This window comes from Struthio camelus, chromosome 9 (assembly GCF_040807025.1).
Source record: "Struthio camelus isolate bStrCam1 chromosome 9, bStrCam1.hap1, whole genome shotgun sequence".
NCBI lineage: Eukaryota > Metazoa > Chordata > Aves > Struthioniformes > Struthionidae > Struthio > Struthio camelus.
Genome location: NC_090950.1, coordinates 22840117 through 22854915, shown reverse-complemented (window position 1 = coordinate 22854915; position 14799 = coordinate 22840117). Strand labels below are relative to the sequence as shown.

General features: G+C 63.0%; 1 protein-coding gene across 3 annotated transcripts in view; it reads left to right on the top strand.

Annotated features, from left to right (window-relative positions):
- The window catches only part of LOC138068124 (uncharacterized), a 41281-nt gene extending 26729 nt beyond the window's left edge, over window positions 1-14552 (top strand). Inside the window, exons 4-9 of one of the 3 annotated variants that reach the window (XM_068953918.1) lie at window positions 6236-6334; window positions 6876-6964; window positions 8706-8778; window positions 9281-9400; window positions 10681-10938; window positions 13659-14552. In XM_068953918.1, coding sequence (XP_068810019.1) covers window positions 6236-6334; window positions 6876-6964; window positions 8706-8778; window positions 9281-9400; window positions 10681-10938; window positions 13659-13792 — 773 coding nt within the window. In that variant the 3' untranslated portion in view covers window positions 13793-14552. Of the gene's footprint in view, window positions 1-6202; window positions 6335-6875; window positions 6965-8705; window positions 8779-9280; window positions 9401-10680; window positions 10939-13658 lie in introns of those variants that run through there. The other 2 variants (XR_011142765.1, XR_011142766.1) reach the window with 2 other exon arrangements.
- Window positions 14553-14799: the final 247 nt, after the last annotated feature.

The following is a 14799-nucleotide window of genomic DNA, read 5'->3' as shown; positions in this document are numbered from 1 at the left end:
CCTCAGTAACGCGCATGCAGGTGGTGGGAACAGGCCGTCTGAGTCGTTTCTCACGCCCTTGCAGGATTCTCCACCAAAACCTCTGTTTTCGGGAAGCTGGCCGTGTTGGTGACACGGCCAGATGCGTGCTGGATGGTGCTGCCCCAGCTCAGCACTGCCGAATCGTCCATTAGTGAAGTACGAGGACCCAAGGGTCCACATCTGATGGCAGTCTGGTCCACTCACCCCACAGGAGAAAAACCCTGGCCCGAGTGTTTGGGGGTGCAGGATGGCTTGCCAATGCTGACAAGAGTCAGGGTTGCTAACGCAGCACTTAATCCTATGGCAAAGTGAGTGGGGGGGATTAGGCCAGCGAGCAGCAGGTAGCGAGGAGGGGTTTGGTCCTGACCATTTGTAAGCAGGGGGAACGACCCATCTGAGTACCATGGGGGAACGGCTAACGAAGAACGGCCATGCAGACGAGAGACGGAGGGAGAAACGAGAATGCAAAGCGAATATGGTGCCCCAGGGAAAGCTGTAGCCACAGAGGAACGCGTGCTCTTGGCGGTGCCGTCCTGGGAGGGAGCCACTGCAAAGGCAGAAGCACCATAGCCAGCAGAGAGGCTTTTACTGGAGGTGACGTCTCGGTGAGCAGAGCTCAGGGAGGGTCCAAGCCCCCAGACATGGCACCAGCCATCATCTCCAGCGCCCTGAGGATTTCTGCAGGTATTTGCATTTGCAAAAAAAAACTGTCTTTTTTTCTCTGCCCTTTCATGAAGGTGAAGGGGTTTCACTTTAATGCAGTGCCAGGAAAGGCCTGGGATTTTGGCTGTGTTTTTCAGGCACATAAGGAGTGTGTTACTGTCAAGTGCTCCCCTCTGTCCTCGCTGACCCGTGCTGCAGAGGTGGCGGAGGCTGCCGGGATAGGCGGATCTGGGTGTCCCTGGGCAAGGCAAGGTGGTACCTTTGTGGCCGGGCCAGGCTAATTTGGGAACAACCTTTTTTGGTATGAGATCTGCCTCTGTGAAGGCTTCAGCAACTGGACTCGTGAGGCCTACCAGCTTCTCCGTTTTGCTGGGCCGAGACGCTGGCAGCCGTCAGTCTCATCGCCAAAGCCCACGTGAGCTTCCCTGCTTGCCTCTCCTCCAAAAAAAGCAATTCCCAGCCCACGGAGAAAGCCAAGCGTAACACAAGAGACGCGACGATGATGCATCGTCTCACCGACACCTACCAGCGTCTGCGGGAGGAGGGACCCGCGGGCGCACGGGAAGGCCGCGGCACTCCCCGGCCGGCGGGAACTGGCGCTGGGCGAAGCAGCAGGAGGGGCTGCTCGGCACACCGAAACCGAGCCACTTTGGGGGCGAAGCGTGCTTTAGGAGTGGGTCCAGCCGAGGTCGCCTGGCTTATTAACGTTGGGAACGCTAGGAACAGCATCACCAGCCTGGGAGAAACGGGGTGATTAACGTTTGTTGGAGCAGATCGCTCTGGGAGACACTGTAGAGGCACTGAAAATACCCCGGAGGGGGTTTTGCACAAAAATTTCCTCCGAAGAAGAGCAGAGCGCGGCGGATATCTCTTCCTCCGCCCACAGGCTGCGTGCACCGAAACGCAGCCGCGAAAGCGCAGGCTGGCCTGCGCCGGGGGAGGCGAGCACCCGCGCGGCCGCCCCCCGGCACCCCGCGCTCCCGCCGGCCGCGGCGGCCCCTCGCGCCGCAGCCCCCCAGGAAGGGGTCCGAGCCGCGCTCCCGGCGGACGGGGACGTCCCCGACCCCGCTTAGTCTTGCACGAGGCCCTCGGTGTTATTGGCCGGTCGGCACAAGGCGGCCCCCTCCAGGGAGGGGACGCTGCGGACGGCCGGTGGGTCTCGCCTGGATGTGCCCGCCGGGAGAGCCACGGACGGGTTTGCCGGGGGCGGCGGGGAGGTAACGAGGTGCTGACAGCGACCTGTTTTTCTTCTCCGGATGGTTCCCCCCCCCCCGGCTTCTCTCGGGGCCGTGGAGCCGTCTCGGCCCGCCGAGGAGGGGGCAGCGCGGGGCAGGGGCCGGCGGCCCGGCCGGGGCCAGGAGCGGACCCGGCGGCAGCGCCCACGTCCTCGCCGGGCGCCCGGGGAGCGAGGGCGGCGCCGGAGACGCCGGCCGCTGGGAAGGCTTCAGCCCGGCCCCGCCATAAGGAAGCGATTGAAGCTTTCACGATCTGTTTAACTGGTGACATATGTTTCCTGCCGGCCAGGCGGTGTGCCGCATGCCGGCCCGGTGAGATACGGCAGCGCTCGGGCTCTCGCTGAGGCCGAGCCCGTCGCGGCGGGGGGCGGCCCCGGCCCGACGCGCCGCGAGTGGGAGCGGGAGATGGCTCGCGCTGCAACGGGAAATAACCGGGGAGGGGGGACCGGCCCCGGGGGGACGAGGAGCGCTCCTCCGGCTGGAGGCCGCGCAGGCAGGGGGCACGCCGCCCGCCGTGATGCGCTGCTGGGGGCGGCGGAGGGGCAGCTGGAGCCGGAGAGACGTCTGCTAAATCCCTTTCGCTTACAGGGGGGTCCTTCCCTCCGGGTCTCGGCTCGGCTTTCATCGCCGTAACGTCAGAAAGAAGCAGCGAGGAGAGAGACGCGCACGTTACGGAGAAGACCTACTAGCCCAAGGGATCGAGCCCCGGCGAGGCGCCGCTTTTGCTGGGGCGGGGGCCACGCGCCTGGGGAGCGGGGGGGCGGCGAGGCGGCGGGGGCGAGGGGCGCTGCGAGCCGGGCAGGCGCCGGCCTGGGCGTCCAGGCCTTGCTCAGCGAGAGGATCCGGGTGGCGCTCGGGGGCTGGAGGAGGAGGGAAGGCTCGGTGCTGGCCGCCGGGGTGAGGGTGGCGGGGCGGTCAGCTGCGAGCGACCGGGGAGAGCGGGCAAGGCTCCGCGCCGGCGGCTGCAGGCCGAGGAGGGACGGCGGCGCTGCGGCCTGGCCCGGCCCCCGCTGGGCCCGGAGGCGCCCGCAGCCGGCCTCGAGGTTGTAAAGGCCGTGCGAGAGTGCGGGGAGGAGGGGAGGGACGGAGACGAGGAGGTTTTATGGATGTGTATCGGGGAGAAGAAAGCCCCAGGGCCTCTTCCGTCGTGCTGCGGGGACCCGGATTTCCCCCGGCGCTGGCAACCCGCCGGCCTCCCCGGCAGGAACAGGGGTTCCCATCCATCAGCAGGGATTTCGGCTTTAGCCTGGCTTTAAAACGCAGCCCTCCTCCTTGGCGGGCGGATGGAAAGTGCCTGCAGCCCAGCTACTGCCGGCGAGGCGGCCGAAACGCCGGGCTGCGACTTCTGCCGGTGCCTCTGCCCCGTCCCGGCGTTTCGGTCCGGCGGCGGGTGGCCTTCGCCCGTCGCAGACCCGCGCTGCGCGGCTCGGCGGGTTTTGGCATCGCGCCAGGCGCGACGGGGCTGCTGCGTCCCGGCTCCCGGGGACGCGCTGAAAACACCCGCCCTGAGAGTCGGCGACGAGCCAGCGGTTCACCGCCCTCGGTGTAACTGCTAGCGGTGCCTAAATAATTCATGAATGGTTGGGGGGAAATGAAAATATTGTGCAGTGAGTAATTGCTTGCGAGTGACGTTTTCCACCGCTCGAGCAGCGGCGGCCTCGGCTCGGCGCCGGGGCTCGCGTCCCGCCGCGGGAGGATGCTCCTCTTCCTCCCGCTGCCTCCAGGGCCCTTGTCGGGGCTCGCCCCCCGCGGCAGCGGGGACGTTTCCCCGACGGAGCTATTCCAGCCGCAGCCCCGTCGGAAAATTCGTCTCCGGACGGTGGAGCGGGGACGGAGGGGCTGCCTGCGAGGGGCAGAGCGGGGCTGGCGGCGGCGGGGAGCAAGCTGCCGCCGGCTTGTTTTTGCGGTGAGCTCTGCACACTGGCTCCCTCTGATTTTTTTTTTTTTTAATTATTATTATTTTTTTCCTTCCCCGGACGAACTCTGCTGCCTCCGGCTCCGTGCGGCTGTGAAGGCCTTCCGTTACCTGGGAAACGGGTCCGAAGCGGCGGGACCGGAGCGTGGGCCGGCGGCCCCGAAAGCCGGCGGGGGGCCGGCGGGGGGCCGCGATGCCGTGGCCCCGGGGCAGCCGGGTCGAGGCCCCCGGCGGGAGGGCAGGGTGCTGGTGCCTCTCGCGCCGCTCTTGGAGGCGCCGCGCGCGCTGCCGCCGCAGCAGCCCCTGCTTGTTACTCTCTTAAATTCCCATTTTAACATGAGAACAGCTGGTTTCACGGTACCTCTAACTGTGTTATTTACACAGTCATGCACACAATCCCTGCTGAAAATCGCGTTACCCACCACGGCGGCGGCCCTTTGTGGCACAGTAGCGAGCCGGCGGTTTGGGAAGTGACGCCGGCCCTCGGGGGCGCCCGGGTCGGGTCGGACCAGACCAGCAGCGGCGGCCAGGCAGCTCCGGCTCCGGGCAGGGAGGGACCCACAGAGCCCCCCGGAGTCGACCCGGCAGCTCGCCGGGAAAACCCGAGCCCGTTTGAGGGGGACCGAACCCGTCCCAAACGGGGCAGGACAAACCCACCTCCTCCGCCACGTCCGCGCCGGTGCCTGGAAGCAGAAGCAGCAGGCCAGGGAGGCCCCGGGGCCGGCAGCGCCATCCGGCTGGCAATCCCCCGCGAACCGGCCCTCCGCCGCCTCTCCGAGCCCCGAGGATCGGCTCCTTGATGCACATCAAGGGGCAGGGACAACGACTGTTGGCCATGCTCAATAGCGCTTTGTTCTCAGCCCAGGAAGCAATGAAAATCCCTGCGCTTTGAAGCCCAAGGAGGCCTTTTTATTATATCCAGGGCTCCCGGAAAAAGAGAGCTGCAAGTGCTTTCCCATAACGTGATAAAAAGCTCTACTGCTTGAGACCACAGCAACTCGTTACACGTGATGGCGGTGAGTCAGCGCGACGCGGGGTTTGGCTCGACGCTTGCCCAGCCAGTGGAAATCGCTGATGACTGCAGCCAAACTTGGTATTTGGGACAGCAGAGGACAAGCCTTGGTACACGTCCCATTTATCCTGCCTCCCCCTGCGCCTGGAGAAACCCACCCAGTTCTTCAAGAAGCGCAAGCCTCGAAAGCATGTGCGCCCTGGTGTGCCGCAGCCACGGGCAGTAGCGTGCAACGCAGACACGTGTTGCGTGGGTCGGCGTGGGCGCATCCCTCCCTGCGCCGTCGCGAGCGGGTTAGCGCAGCAGCATCGAGCCGAGCACGTGCCCTGCTTTTGCATTTTAACAACAACAGACGGTTGTCTAGGAACAATAAAAATTATCTGCTAATAGGAAAAGCGCCTAGGAGACAAGAGGCTTTTAAGCTCAGATAGGAAGCTAGGTTGTAATTTACAGTGGTAATAAAACAGCCGAGCATTTGCTAAGCAGACGTTTGAGCCCCTCCGTGCCGTCTGGAGAGCGTGAGGAGGCGCGAGTCAGGGAAAGGGAGCGAGCCCGCGGACGGCTCCGGTCCCGCCAGCCCGAGGCAGGCAACGCTGCAGCATCGCCGCACCCTGCCGCACCCGGAGCGGAGATTTGGGGTGAGGCGGGGGACGCTGCACAGACCGGGTGCCTTGGCGGGTTGGGAGGTGCAGGCAGCCGGAGCTCTCCGAGACCGCGTAGCCTAGGAGCGGGGCCGTCCGCCGCGGGGAGGGCGCGCACCTAACTCCTGCAGTGCGCACCGCCGCAGAGCCCAGCGGAGATGCTAACGCCCTGTGGGGGCAGGCGCGCGCCCCGGCTTTCGGGTGCTGCGTGCGGGCCTTCCCGCGTGCGCGGGCCGAACCGCCGCTCGGGGCACGAGGACCCCACGCGGGGCTGCGTCCCCCGGCCTTTCCCGCAGCGCTGGGTCGGGCCACGGCGTCCCTCGCGCGCTGCCCAGCCGGGCGGGAAGCTCCTAAGCGATGAGGCTGGCCCAATTAGCCAGTTTAATCTTCTCTCATAAATCACTCCTGCCCGTCCCCTGCAGACGATTGGCATCATCGGAAGTCATTAGTTAATTTAAACCTGGGAGTTCGCACCTTGGCTTATCTGTAACGATCTCTCTCCGCGCTAAGGCTGGCTGGGTGCTAGATCCTATCTGTGCGCTGCCTTTGAAGCGGTGCCGCGCTGCCGGGGCAGCTGCGGAGAAGTGCCCTGTTTCCCTGCCTCGCACGCAGGTGTGAGATGAGAGCCTTTTTCTTTTCTTCCTTTTTCTTTTTCTTTTTTTTTTTTTATTCCCCTCCCTTCCCCTTTTTGAACATCTCCTCTGACTCACCCGTTTGATTTGATGCGATGTCCTCGCCTTTGCTTTAGAAATAGCAGCGCGCCTGCAGCCTGGAAGGAGGAGAAGGCTGAGCCGGCTCCCGGCGGCGTTCCCAGGCTGGAGCGGCGGCGCCGGGGCTCGGCGGCCAGGTGAGCCAGGGCCCCGCGCCGGGGGGGACGGCGGCCGGCCGGGCTGCGCGGGGACGGGGACATCGCCGGGCGGCTGCCGCAGCCGTGGGGGAAACTCAGGGGCTTTTGCAAGGGAGTTTGGAGCCTACGGGGAAGGGGTGGCCCCGAGGGGTCCAGCTCTGCGCCCCTCCTCGCCGGAGGGGTCGGCTGCCTGCAGGGAGGCCCGGGAAACGCCGTGGCAAGGGCCAGGAGGCGCTAAATAAACGATGTGCAGAAGAGAGAGGGCGGCGCGGGGAGGCAGGAGCCCCGCGAGGGCTGGGAGCCGCGTCGAAGGGCGGGCAGGGAGTTACGGCGAGAGGGTGAGGAGGCCTTGGCGCCGTCCTTGCGGGGCCGGAGGCTGGCGGCTGGCTCGGACCCGGCCGCTGGCGTTTTGCCATGGGGGTCGGCTTGCCCAAGCCAGGCGGCTTGGGGGAAAACCGGGGTGCTGCAGAGAGGGGCACGAGGAGCTGTTTGGGGCTGGCGTTTGGGCTGGGACAGCTTGAGGGTATTTGCTCCTCAACAGAAGACACGGCGCTGCCATCGCCGGTGGCTGGGAGGAGGCGACAGCAGGTCTTATCGCTCCCTGAATGTTTTTCTGCTTGGCTCTGCGAGGTGGGAAGTCCTCCCCGTGTCTGTGGCTTTTCCACACCCGCTCGAAGCCAGCGCCCGTGCCGCGGCCCCGTTAGCCCTCGCGGAGCAGACGTGCGCGGGGCAGCCGGGCTGTGAGCCCAGCCCTGGGCCCCCACGGCACTCCGGCCGCCTGTGCGGGAACCGGCGCCTCGCACGCGGGTGACACCGTGCGCTTCGCGGGCCGGCACCCTCGCGCATGCACCTCGTCACCGCCGCTGGTCCCCGGCTGCTGCAGGGGGGAGCAGGGGAAGGCTACTTGCTTTGGCACCTGGCAAATCTGGGGCTGGTTACAAGGATGCTCTTTGTGCATCCCTGGGGCTCGATGATTGGCAATCCTAAATAATCCAATGTATCCAGCATTTTGGAGCCCAATTTTTGGGTAGGGCCCCTTTAAAGCATCCTAGTTGCTACCAGGGTGATGCCACAGCAAAGGGCTGCCGCAGGGAATTGCAGGAGGGAACTGCTTGCAGTGTCGGCACTGCTTGCTGTGTCCGTGGCCATCCTCCTCCCCCGGCTCGCAGCAGGGCGGGTGGCATTCGAAGGGGGAGCCGGAGCCGTGTTTGGTTTTGTAGTCCAGGCTCTGGATTTATTGCTTCCAGGTCTGCGCGTGTTTGTTCGTTAAATGAAAGACGGCTGGGTTATCCTGGTTTCCATTCCTGCAGCCCCCTGGTGCAGCCCAGAGCGACCCTTCAGCCTCGGGATGACGCCTCCCTTCACATCTCAAAGAGGCTAAAAGGCCAAGGAGGGCTGCGTGCGGGGCTGCCCCCTCTGGACCAGCTGGTGCCCCATGAAACATGCCCCAGTGCACCGGTTCGGGCGTTAAACCCCCGTAAACTACCCTGAGGTTCGGGAGCCTGTGGCCATCCAGCCCGTCCAGCTGCAAAGGGCACGCGGGAGCGGAGGCAGGAGCCGGCAGGCAGCAGGCTCGGGCCGGCGCCCGGGGGCTCGGAGCCTGGCTGGAGGAGCTCGGGGACGCGGCACGGCTGCCCCTTCGCCGGTCACCCAGCCTGGTGTTCGCCTTCCGGCACGGGCTGGGCTGCAAGGCGTGAGCCGCCGGTTAGAAGAGATTTCAGCCAGCTGGAGGATCTGCGCCGGGGAGGCGGTGGAGATAGGGCACGCGAGAGACGAGCGGACGAGTCGATTTACGCCGGGGTGTAAATACGGAGGAGGCACTCTGCGCTGGGGTCGGGGGCCGCTGCTCCCCTCGTAGCCCCGGGAGCGGGGCAAAAGCAGGGCGAAACAGCTCGCCCTGCGCCGGGAGCGGGGCTGGGGGGCTGTCTGCTCCCCAAGACGGCGAAGCCCAGCCACGCCGCCCGGGGAGGAAGAGGAGGGAGGCTCGGCGGTGCGCGGCCCTCGTGCCGAGGGCAGGCTGGCCCTGCCGCGTTCGGAGAGCGGGGGCAAACGCTCGCCGCAGAAAGGCAGCACCCGTCACCCTCCCAGACCGGCCGGGTCCCGCAGTAGGGCGACGGGCTTTCAGCTGCCCTCCTATAGTCCCAAGCGTTAATAGCCATGTTTCTAGCCCTGGATGTGCAGGACGCTCTCAGAACCTGGCCCTGTCGTGGTACCTCACCCTGGGGTTTGCAGTGTAGCTTGGAGTTAGGTGGGAACTTCTCAGCAAGGTTAACTCTGAAACCTAGTGGCAACACTTTTAAGTATCTGTGGTATCTATGTCACTGCTGTTCGTTCTAGCAGCTAGATCTTACTAATGAGTTTTACTCAATAGCGCTGGATTTGTCTGCGAGAACAGCCTCCAGGGATCAAGAAGGAAGTGTTTAAGGATGCAAATATTCTGCCAGGTATCCAGATTTAAATGTCTTTTTTCACTCCTTAGCTGGGAGTCCAGGGATAAATTTTAAAGGAAGCAAGGGAAGATGCTCCTGAATGCATGAGATAGAGAGGAGTATAAAGAGTATAAAGAAAAGACCAAACAAACCAGAAAGGCATTATTTTTATGTTTTTAATTTAAAATTTAAAGTTCCTGTCCAATTCCCACAGGCTCTGCAAACGTGGGCGGTGCAAAGCCCTGGCAGAGCTCATGGGGCTCGGTGCGGACCCCTCGCCTCTGAGGGTGACCACGGCCGACACTGCGGCAGTCACCACGCCGGCCCAGGGCCGGGAGCCCCTCCACCTTCCCCAGCGGCTGCGGGGGAATCGCACGGCACGGGCGCCGCGGGCCGCGTCCTTGCCGGGGCTGTTTCGGCAGGAGGTGGCCTGCCAGGCCCGCAGGCCGGATGGGCTTGCTGGGGAGAGCGGGCAGAAGAGCCCCGACTGCACTCATCGCACAGATGCTCCCTTCAGCCCCGCTCTGCGAGCCGACGACAACCTGGGAGCACCTGGGCTGGCAGCAGGCTCCTTTCCTGCCCGTGCGGCCGGACCCCGGCAGGGACACAGACTTGCTGGGAAAATTCGTACCCCAAGGCAGGTTGTTTTTTTTTCTTTCTTCCTTCCACATGGCTCCTTTTTTTTCTTTTTGAGGCAAGAGCAATAAATACTAAAGATGCATATGGAATTTGAATATGAATGATAAGAACAGCTGTGTATATCTATTATGAATGAACATAAACAGAAATGTATAAACTGAGATTTTGGGGCTTTTGGAAGAATTAATGCCTTTGTTCCTGGATTTTTTTCCTATCAAAGTTTCAACCAAAGCCCATTAGCCTGGACTTTCCCGCAGCCGACCACGCCAGGAGCTTCATTTTGCGCTGGCTCCGAGCCATGCTGAATTCTCCTCAACAGCTCAGTGAGCCCTAATCCTAACAAATTTACCCAGAGAAGTGGTTCTCTTATTACACAGCCTAATTTGAATGCTTTCCAAGGTTAATTTCTGCTCCCTCGCTCTCCGAACGTGTCTCCCCCTCCGGAGCCGCCCCTTCCCCGCCCGAGCCCCCCGGGCTGCCCCGTAGCCCTCGCTGGCGTCCCCCTCTCCCAGGCCACGGGGAGCGGCCCCCACGCGCTCGAGCTGTTCGCCGCCCAGACGCAACGGTTTTTAAACGAGGGAGTAACATGATGTATGTCCCTTGGTTTGGGGTCTGCCCGGAGGGTTTCCTAATGCCAAGCGACTTCCTTTGTAAATTAATTGTAACTTCCACCGGGCTGAAGTAGCCCTGGAAACCTGTTCCCCGCGGGCTCTTCCGCGGGTAATATTACTTAGTTTATAATCTGACTCCAGCAGCTCTGCTTCTTCCTTCCCCTCCCCTCCGGCGTAGCCGAGCCCGTCCTCCTCGCGGACTGCCGCGGCCGCCGGGCGCGGGGCGAGCGTCGCCCCCCGCTCTGCTGCCCACCTTCCCGGGCCGGAGACGGTGCAGGAAGACATCGGCACGGGGAAAACCAAACCCACCCCAGCGTTTGGGGCAGGGTTCAGCGAAGGGAGCATCTGCCAGATCCATTAGGGAAGGAAGCGGCTGGGAGGGTTTGAAGGCTATCCTGGCGCAGGGGGAGAGGCTGCGAGGGTGGTACCGCCTCGGAGACAGCCGTGCGGGTAAAAGCAAGATTTAGGGAGAAAAAAATGCCCGGAGCATCCCGGATGGATGTGGCTAGGAAGGGCAATGGGGCCCCATATGGCTGCGGGAGGCTCGTGGCCGTCGGTCCCCGCGCCAGGCGGTGGTGGGGCCGTGGGGACCTGCCTGTGCTTTCTGCTGCCCCAGCATCTCTGCTCGCTCTGTTTTCCTGATTTTTGGTGATTTATATTCACACAGTGCCTTTGCATTTGTTCACCCTGAGCATCACAGGTAGTGCTGCATCCCTCCCGCCCCGCATCCTGCATCCCACATCCTGTGTCCCCTGCCGGGGCGGCCGAGCCGGGCTGGAGCACGCGAGCCGGACGGCGGGACCCGAGGCGCCGGAGGCCAGCACCGCCCCCGGGGTGCCGAGCCCTTGCCGGCTGCGTCCCCGCCAAGCGGTCCTCTCCGACGGGCCTCCGCGGGTCACGTCTCACCGCCGTCGCGCACCGCAAGGTAAAATCCTCCTGCTGCGCGCCGTCCCCCTGCAGCCGCGCCGCTTCCCGCCGCTGAACGCTGGCCTCTAGTTTATCTCTCTGAGCGAGCACCAGGGTTTGATTATGTTGCTCGGGGCGTATTAGCTACATGTATCAAAGCTGAACCACATCTTATCTGCTGCCTGTGGTTCTGCTGCTGCTCCACGCCTGCCCGGGAGTCTCCTCCGCGGCCGGGTTTGCAGCAGCTCCCTGGGCGGCGTGTGTCGCGGCGGCTTTGAGGTGACGAGTGCCTGCGCGGGAGCCCCGTGGCGGGCAGCTCTGCCCCCCGCAGCCAGACCACGCGGCCGCCCGCCGGGGGCCCCACCGTTCCCGAGGGCGCTGGTCATTGCTATACTGTCAGCCTTAAGTAATGGGAATAATAGAAATAATGCAGTCTGGAGAGGAGAAGAGATGAGGTTGAGCCCGGATGAGGTTGCTCAGATGCATCAGTGTGCTTATTTCCTGAAAATTATACAAAAAAAGGAAAAAAAAAGAGCATGAAGTTGTGGTTAAAGGGAGCGAGAGGAGGCAGCGCGGGGGGCGTGCAAGAAAACGGCTTTGCTACGAGCTGCCCTTAGGGACAGCCGTGCGGGCCAAGTTTCGGAGGCAGCTACGCGCGGGACAGGGGAGAGCCGCGGCTCCCCTTGCTCGCAGGAGTCGAGCGCCCGCCGGGAGAGCCGGCGCGGCGGCAGAACGGCGTCGGCAGCGAGGAGCGGGCGCGGGGCGCAGCGCCTGCCCCGGCTCGAAGCGGCGCCCGCAGCCAGGGGAAGCGTTTGCTTCCGGGGGTGGCCGGAGGTTGCTGAGGATCGTGATAGCAAATACTAAAACAAGAGGGTTTTGGAAGGGAAATTAAACGTTAGTGCCTCAGGGCGGGAGGTAATCTTCAGTGCCAAGGAGGGAAAGTAATTAGTGCTCTGCACGGATGAATAACCGGCACGAAATCGAAGAAGGGAGCGGGCAGGTTGAGCGCATGCCCGGGAGCCCCGTCCCCGCGCGCCGCCCGGCCGGGCCCCGGGGCGGCGCGGCACAGACGGGCGAATCGCCCGCCCCGTAAGGAACAAGCCCTTCTTCTCCGCTCGGAGCCCGGCGTTCCCGCTGGCCGGGGGCCAGGCGCAACGCTCCCGCGAGAGCGCCGGGGACGGATCAAACCGCGTGCAGCTTGCAGTTATTCCGGGCTGGAGACGGTCCAGGAATCCCATTCCCTCTCTTCCCCGACCCTGCCTCCCCCAGCCTTCCCCCTCAAAGCAATTTGACTTTTATAGTAATAACTTCTGAACCCTGAATTGGGGTTTTGCCAAGGAAAACAACAGAAAACAATGTGATGGGCCTCGGCAGGCGAGGAAACTCCGACGCCTGAGACCAGCCCTAAAATAACTTTCGTGCGATTGTTATTTATTCTGGGAGAGAGTTTGTTCATTCAGAATTTGGAGGGAAGATCAACCAGCGCGCGTGCCCCAGATGCACGTGTGCGCGCTCCCGTGCACGGCGCCCCGCGCAAGGGGCCCCGCGGTGCCGGCGCGGGAAGACGCCCGTGTGCCTGGGCCTCCGAGCGCTCCCGCACGCGCCCGGGCGCGCCTGTACCTCGCCGCCGAGGGCTCGGCGAGCGCAGACATTGGGATTTTCAAGCCTTGGTTCATCTCAGGAATCCCTCACCCTTTTTTCTCCTGATTCTTTGCAAGAGATGAGTAGAAAACGGCTGCTGAAGCAGCGCATGGGAGATGCTTCGCGCCGGTGCGGGAACTGCTGGATCACCGGGTCCCCGCGCGCGTGCCCCCGGGGCTGACGGTGAGCCGCGTTACCTCAGCAGCGCGGCGCTCGGGGAAGGCGCCGAGCCCCCCGGCCCAGCCGGTGCCGTCGCCCGGGACCGCGGCCAGGAAGGAGGGGACATCCGGCGCCTGCTCGGCTCGGCAGGCTGCGAGCAGCCGGCTGCGCGCGGCAGAGGACGGCGCCGACCCGGCCAGCCCGGGGCGGACGATGGTGTTTCGGGCCGTCGCGCACAGGGCTGCCCGGCGGCCGCTGCTCACACTCCCTGCTCTCTGGGGCACCTCGCTCCACAGCGCGCAGCCTTTTCGCTTTGGGATTTGAGCCTTTGGCGTGCCGAGGCGAGGTCTGGAGGCCGGGGACGCGGCGCCGCGCGAGGGAGCCGGCTGCCTTCCTGCCTGAGCGAGGAGGGCACGAGTTCATGGGTAGCAATGCAAGCACCCCGCAGGCTGGCGCCTTCTGCCATGCTTGTTAAGACTAAAAGACAGATAAAACTCAAGGAAAAGGGTGCAGAGCCTGGGAGCACAGGGAGGGAGCAGGACCCGGCGGTGGAGCGAGCAAAGGGGCTTGCAAGAGTGGAAGCGTCCCCCCTCTCGGTGCCCTTGGCAGCGCAGGGTTAAAGCTCTGCTAGAAACCGGCACCGGCAGAACCGGCCCTCGGACAGCACGTGGTGGAGCACGCCGCTTCCTCCGTGGCACGGCGCCCATGCCGTGAGCCTGGGCCTGCCGGTGGGAACACCAGCAGCCGTCCCCAGCCCCGCGCGCCTCCTCTCGGCACCCCCTGCCCCTTCCCGCGCCCGTCCGCCCCGGCGTCCCAGCTCCGACGCCGTTACTTCCAGGCTCGCGGCTCTCCAAGCTTTCTATGCGGCTCGTGACATTGGCAGAAAGCTCCGGGTGTTACCGGTTGTTATATAACGATTATTTTTATTTTCCTTGCTAGACATGGCTCTCCTCTGGCTTGGCTCCCGACTGGCCCGAAGCCGGAGCAACGGCAATGCAGAGGGCAGGGAGCATCCCTTCCCTCCTCCTGAAGGTCCAGATCGGAAATCAGCACTAGCTTGGTTAATTCATTAGTTTTGATTAGCAGCTTAGCAGCGTAGATCGGTTAAGAGGCTGCCTCCCACTGTTAAGTCTACAGGATGAGTTCAGCTCGGCTATCTGTTATCAGCAGCAGTGAGAGTGGAGAGAAGGACCTGGAAGGGAGCAAACGAACTGGGGAACGGCTCAGTGAAGAGGCAAAACCGAACCAGAGCAGAGGCAGACCAACGTGGCTGCATCCATAAAACGCGGCAACACGAAGCAGCGACGGTCCCTTGCTCGGTAAGGGCTGGGTGCTGAGGGCAAACCCCGTTGGTGTGTTGGCTGCTGGAGCTCCACGTGGACACCAGCCCAGCCCGGGAGGTTCAGCTGTCTCTGGAGCCACGCGGCTGATGTCAGACTGGGAGTTTTATACCTCATTTCCCCCATCCTGTCCTTGCAGATGACTTTACCAGCGCATCCTTCTTCTCCATCTGTGGGCTGCATCTTCCTCCAGACATAGGTTCCTCCATAGCCTGTGTTTGGTAGTTGATTAAATTAGCTCAGAAATAATCTGTTTGTGACGATGATGTGTTGTAGTAACCTTTAGTTTTTCCTTAAATGCACACACACGTATATATATATGTACACACACACACATACATATCTGGCTTTTGCAGTTATGAATGCAATTCCGCAATCCACTTAGGAGTCAGTAATTTTCTGGCTAAGGTGGGAAGTTGCTGACATCTTGTGATGTATGACTAGATTGATTGTATTTACTTACCCTTTAACCTAATAAAGAAAAATAATGTTCCTTAGCCTCACTAATTCTATATAAGCTCGGGCATTGCTTTAAATCAGCTGGAAGTGCAGGCACTGAACCTTAGCGCGGCTGGGGCAGAAGTGCAGCGGGACGACGCGAGCCGACACGCAGGTCTGCGCCGCGGGAGGCCTGCCGGGCACCGGGAGTTCCCCTGGCTGCCCTGGAAAACAAGAGGCGGACCCCAGAGTGAAGGCATTTCCCTAAGATTTATTTTAAATCCACAAAACAAGGAGCAATG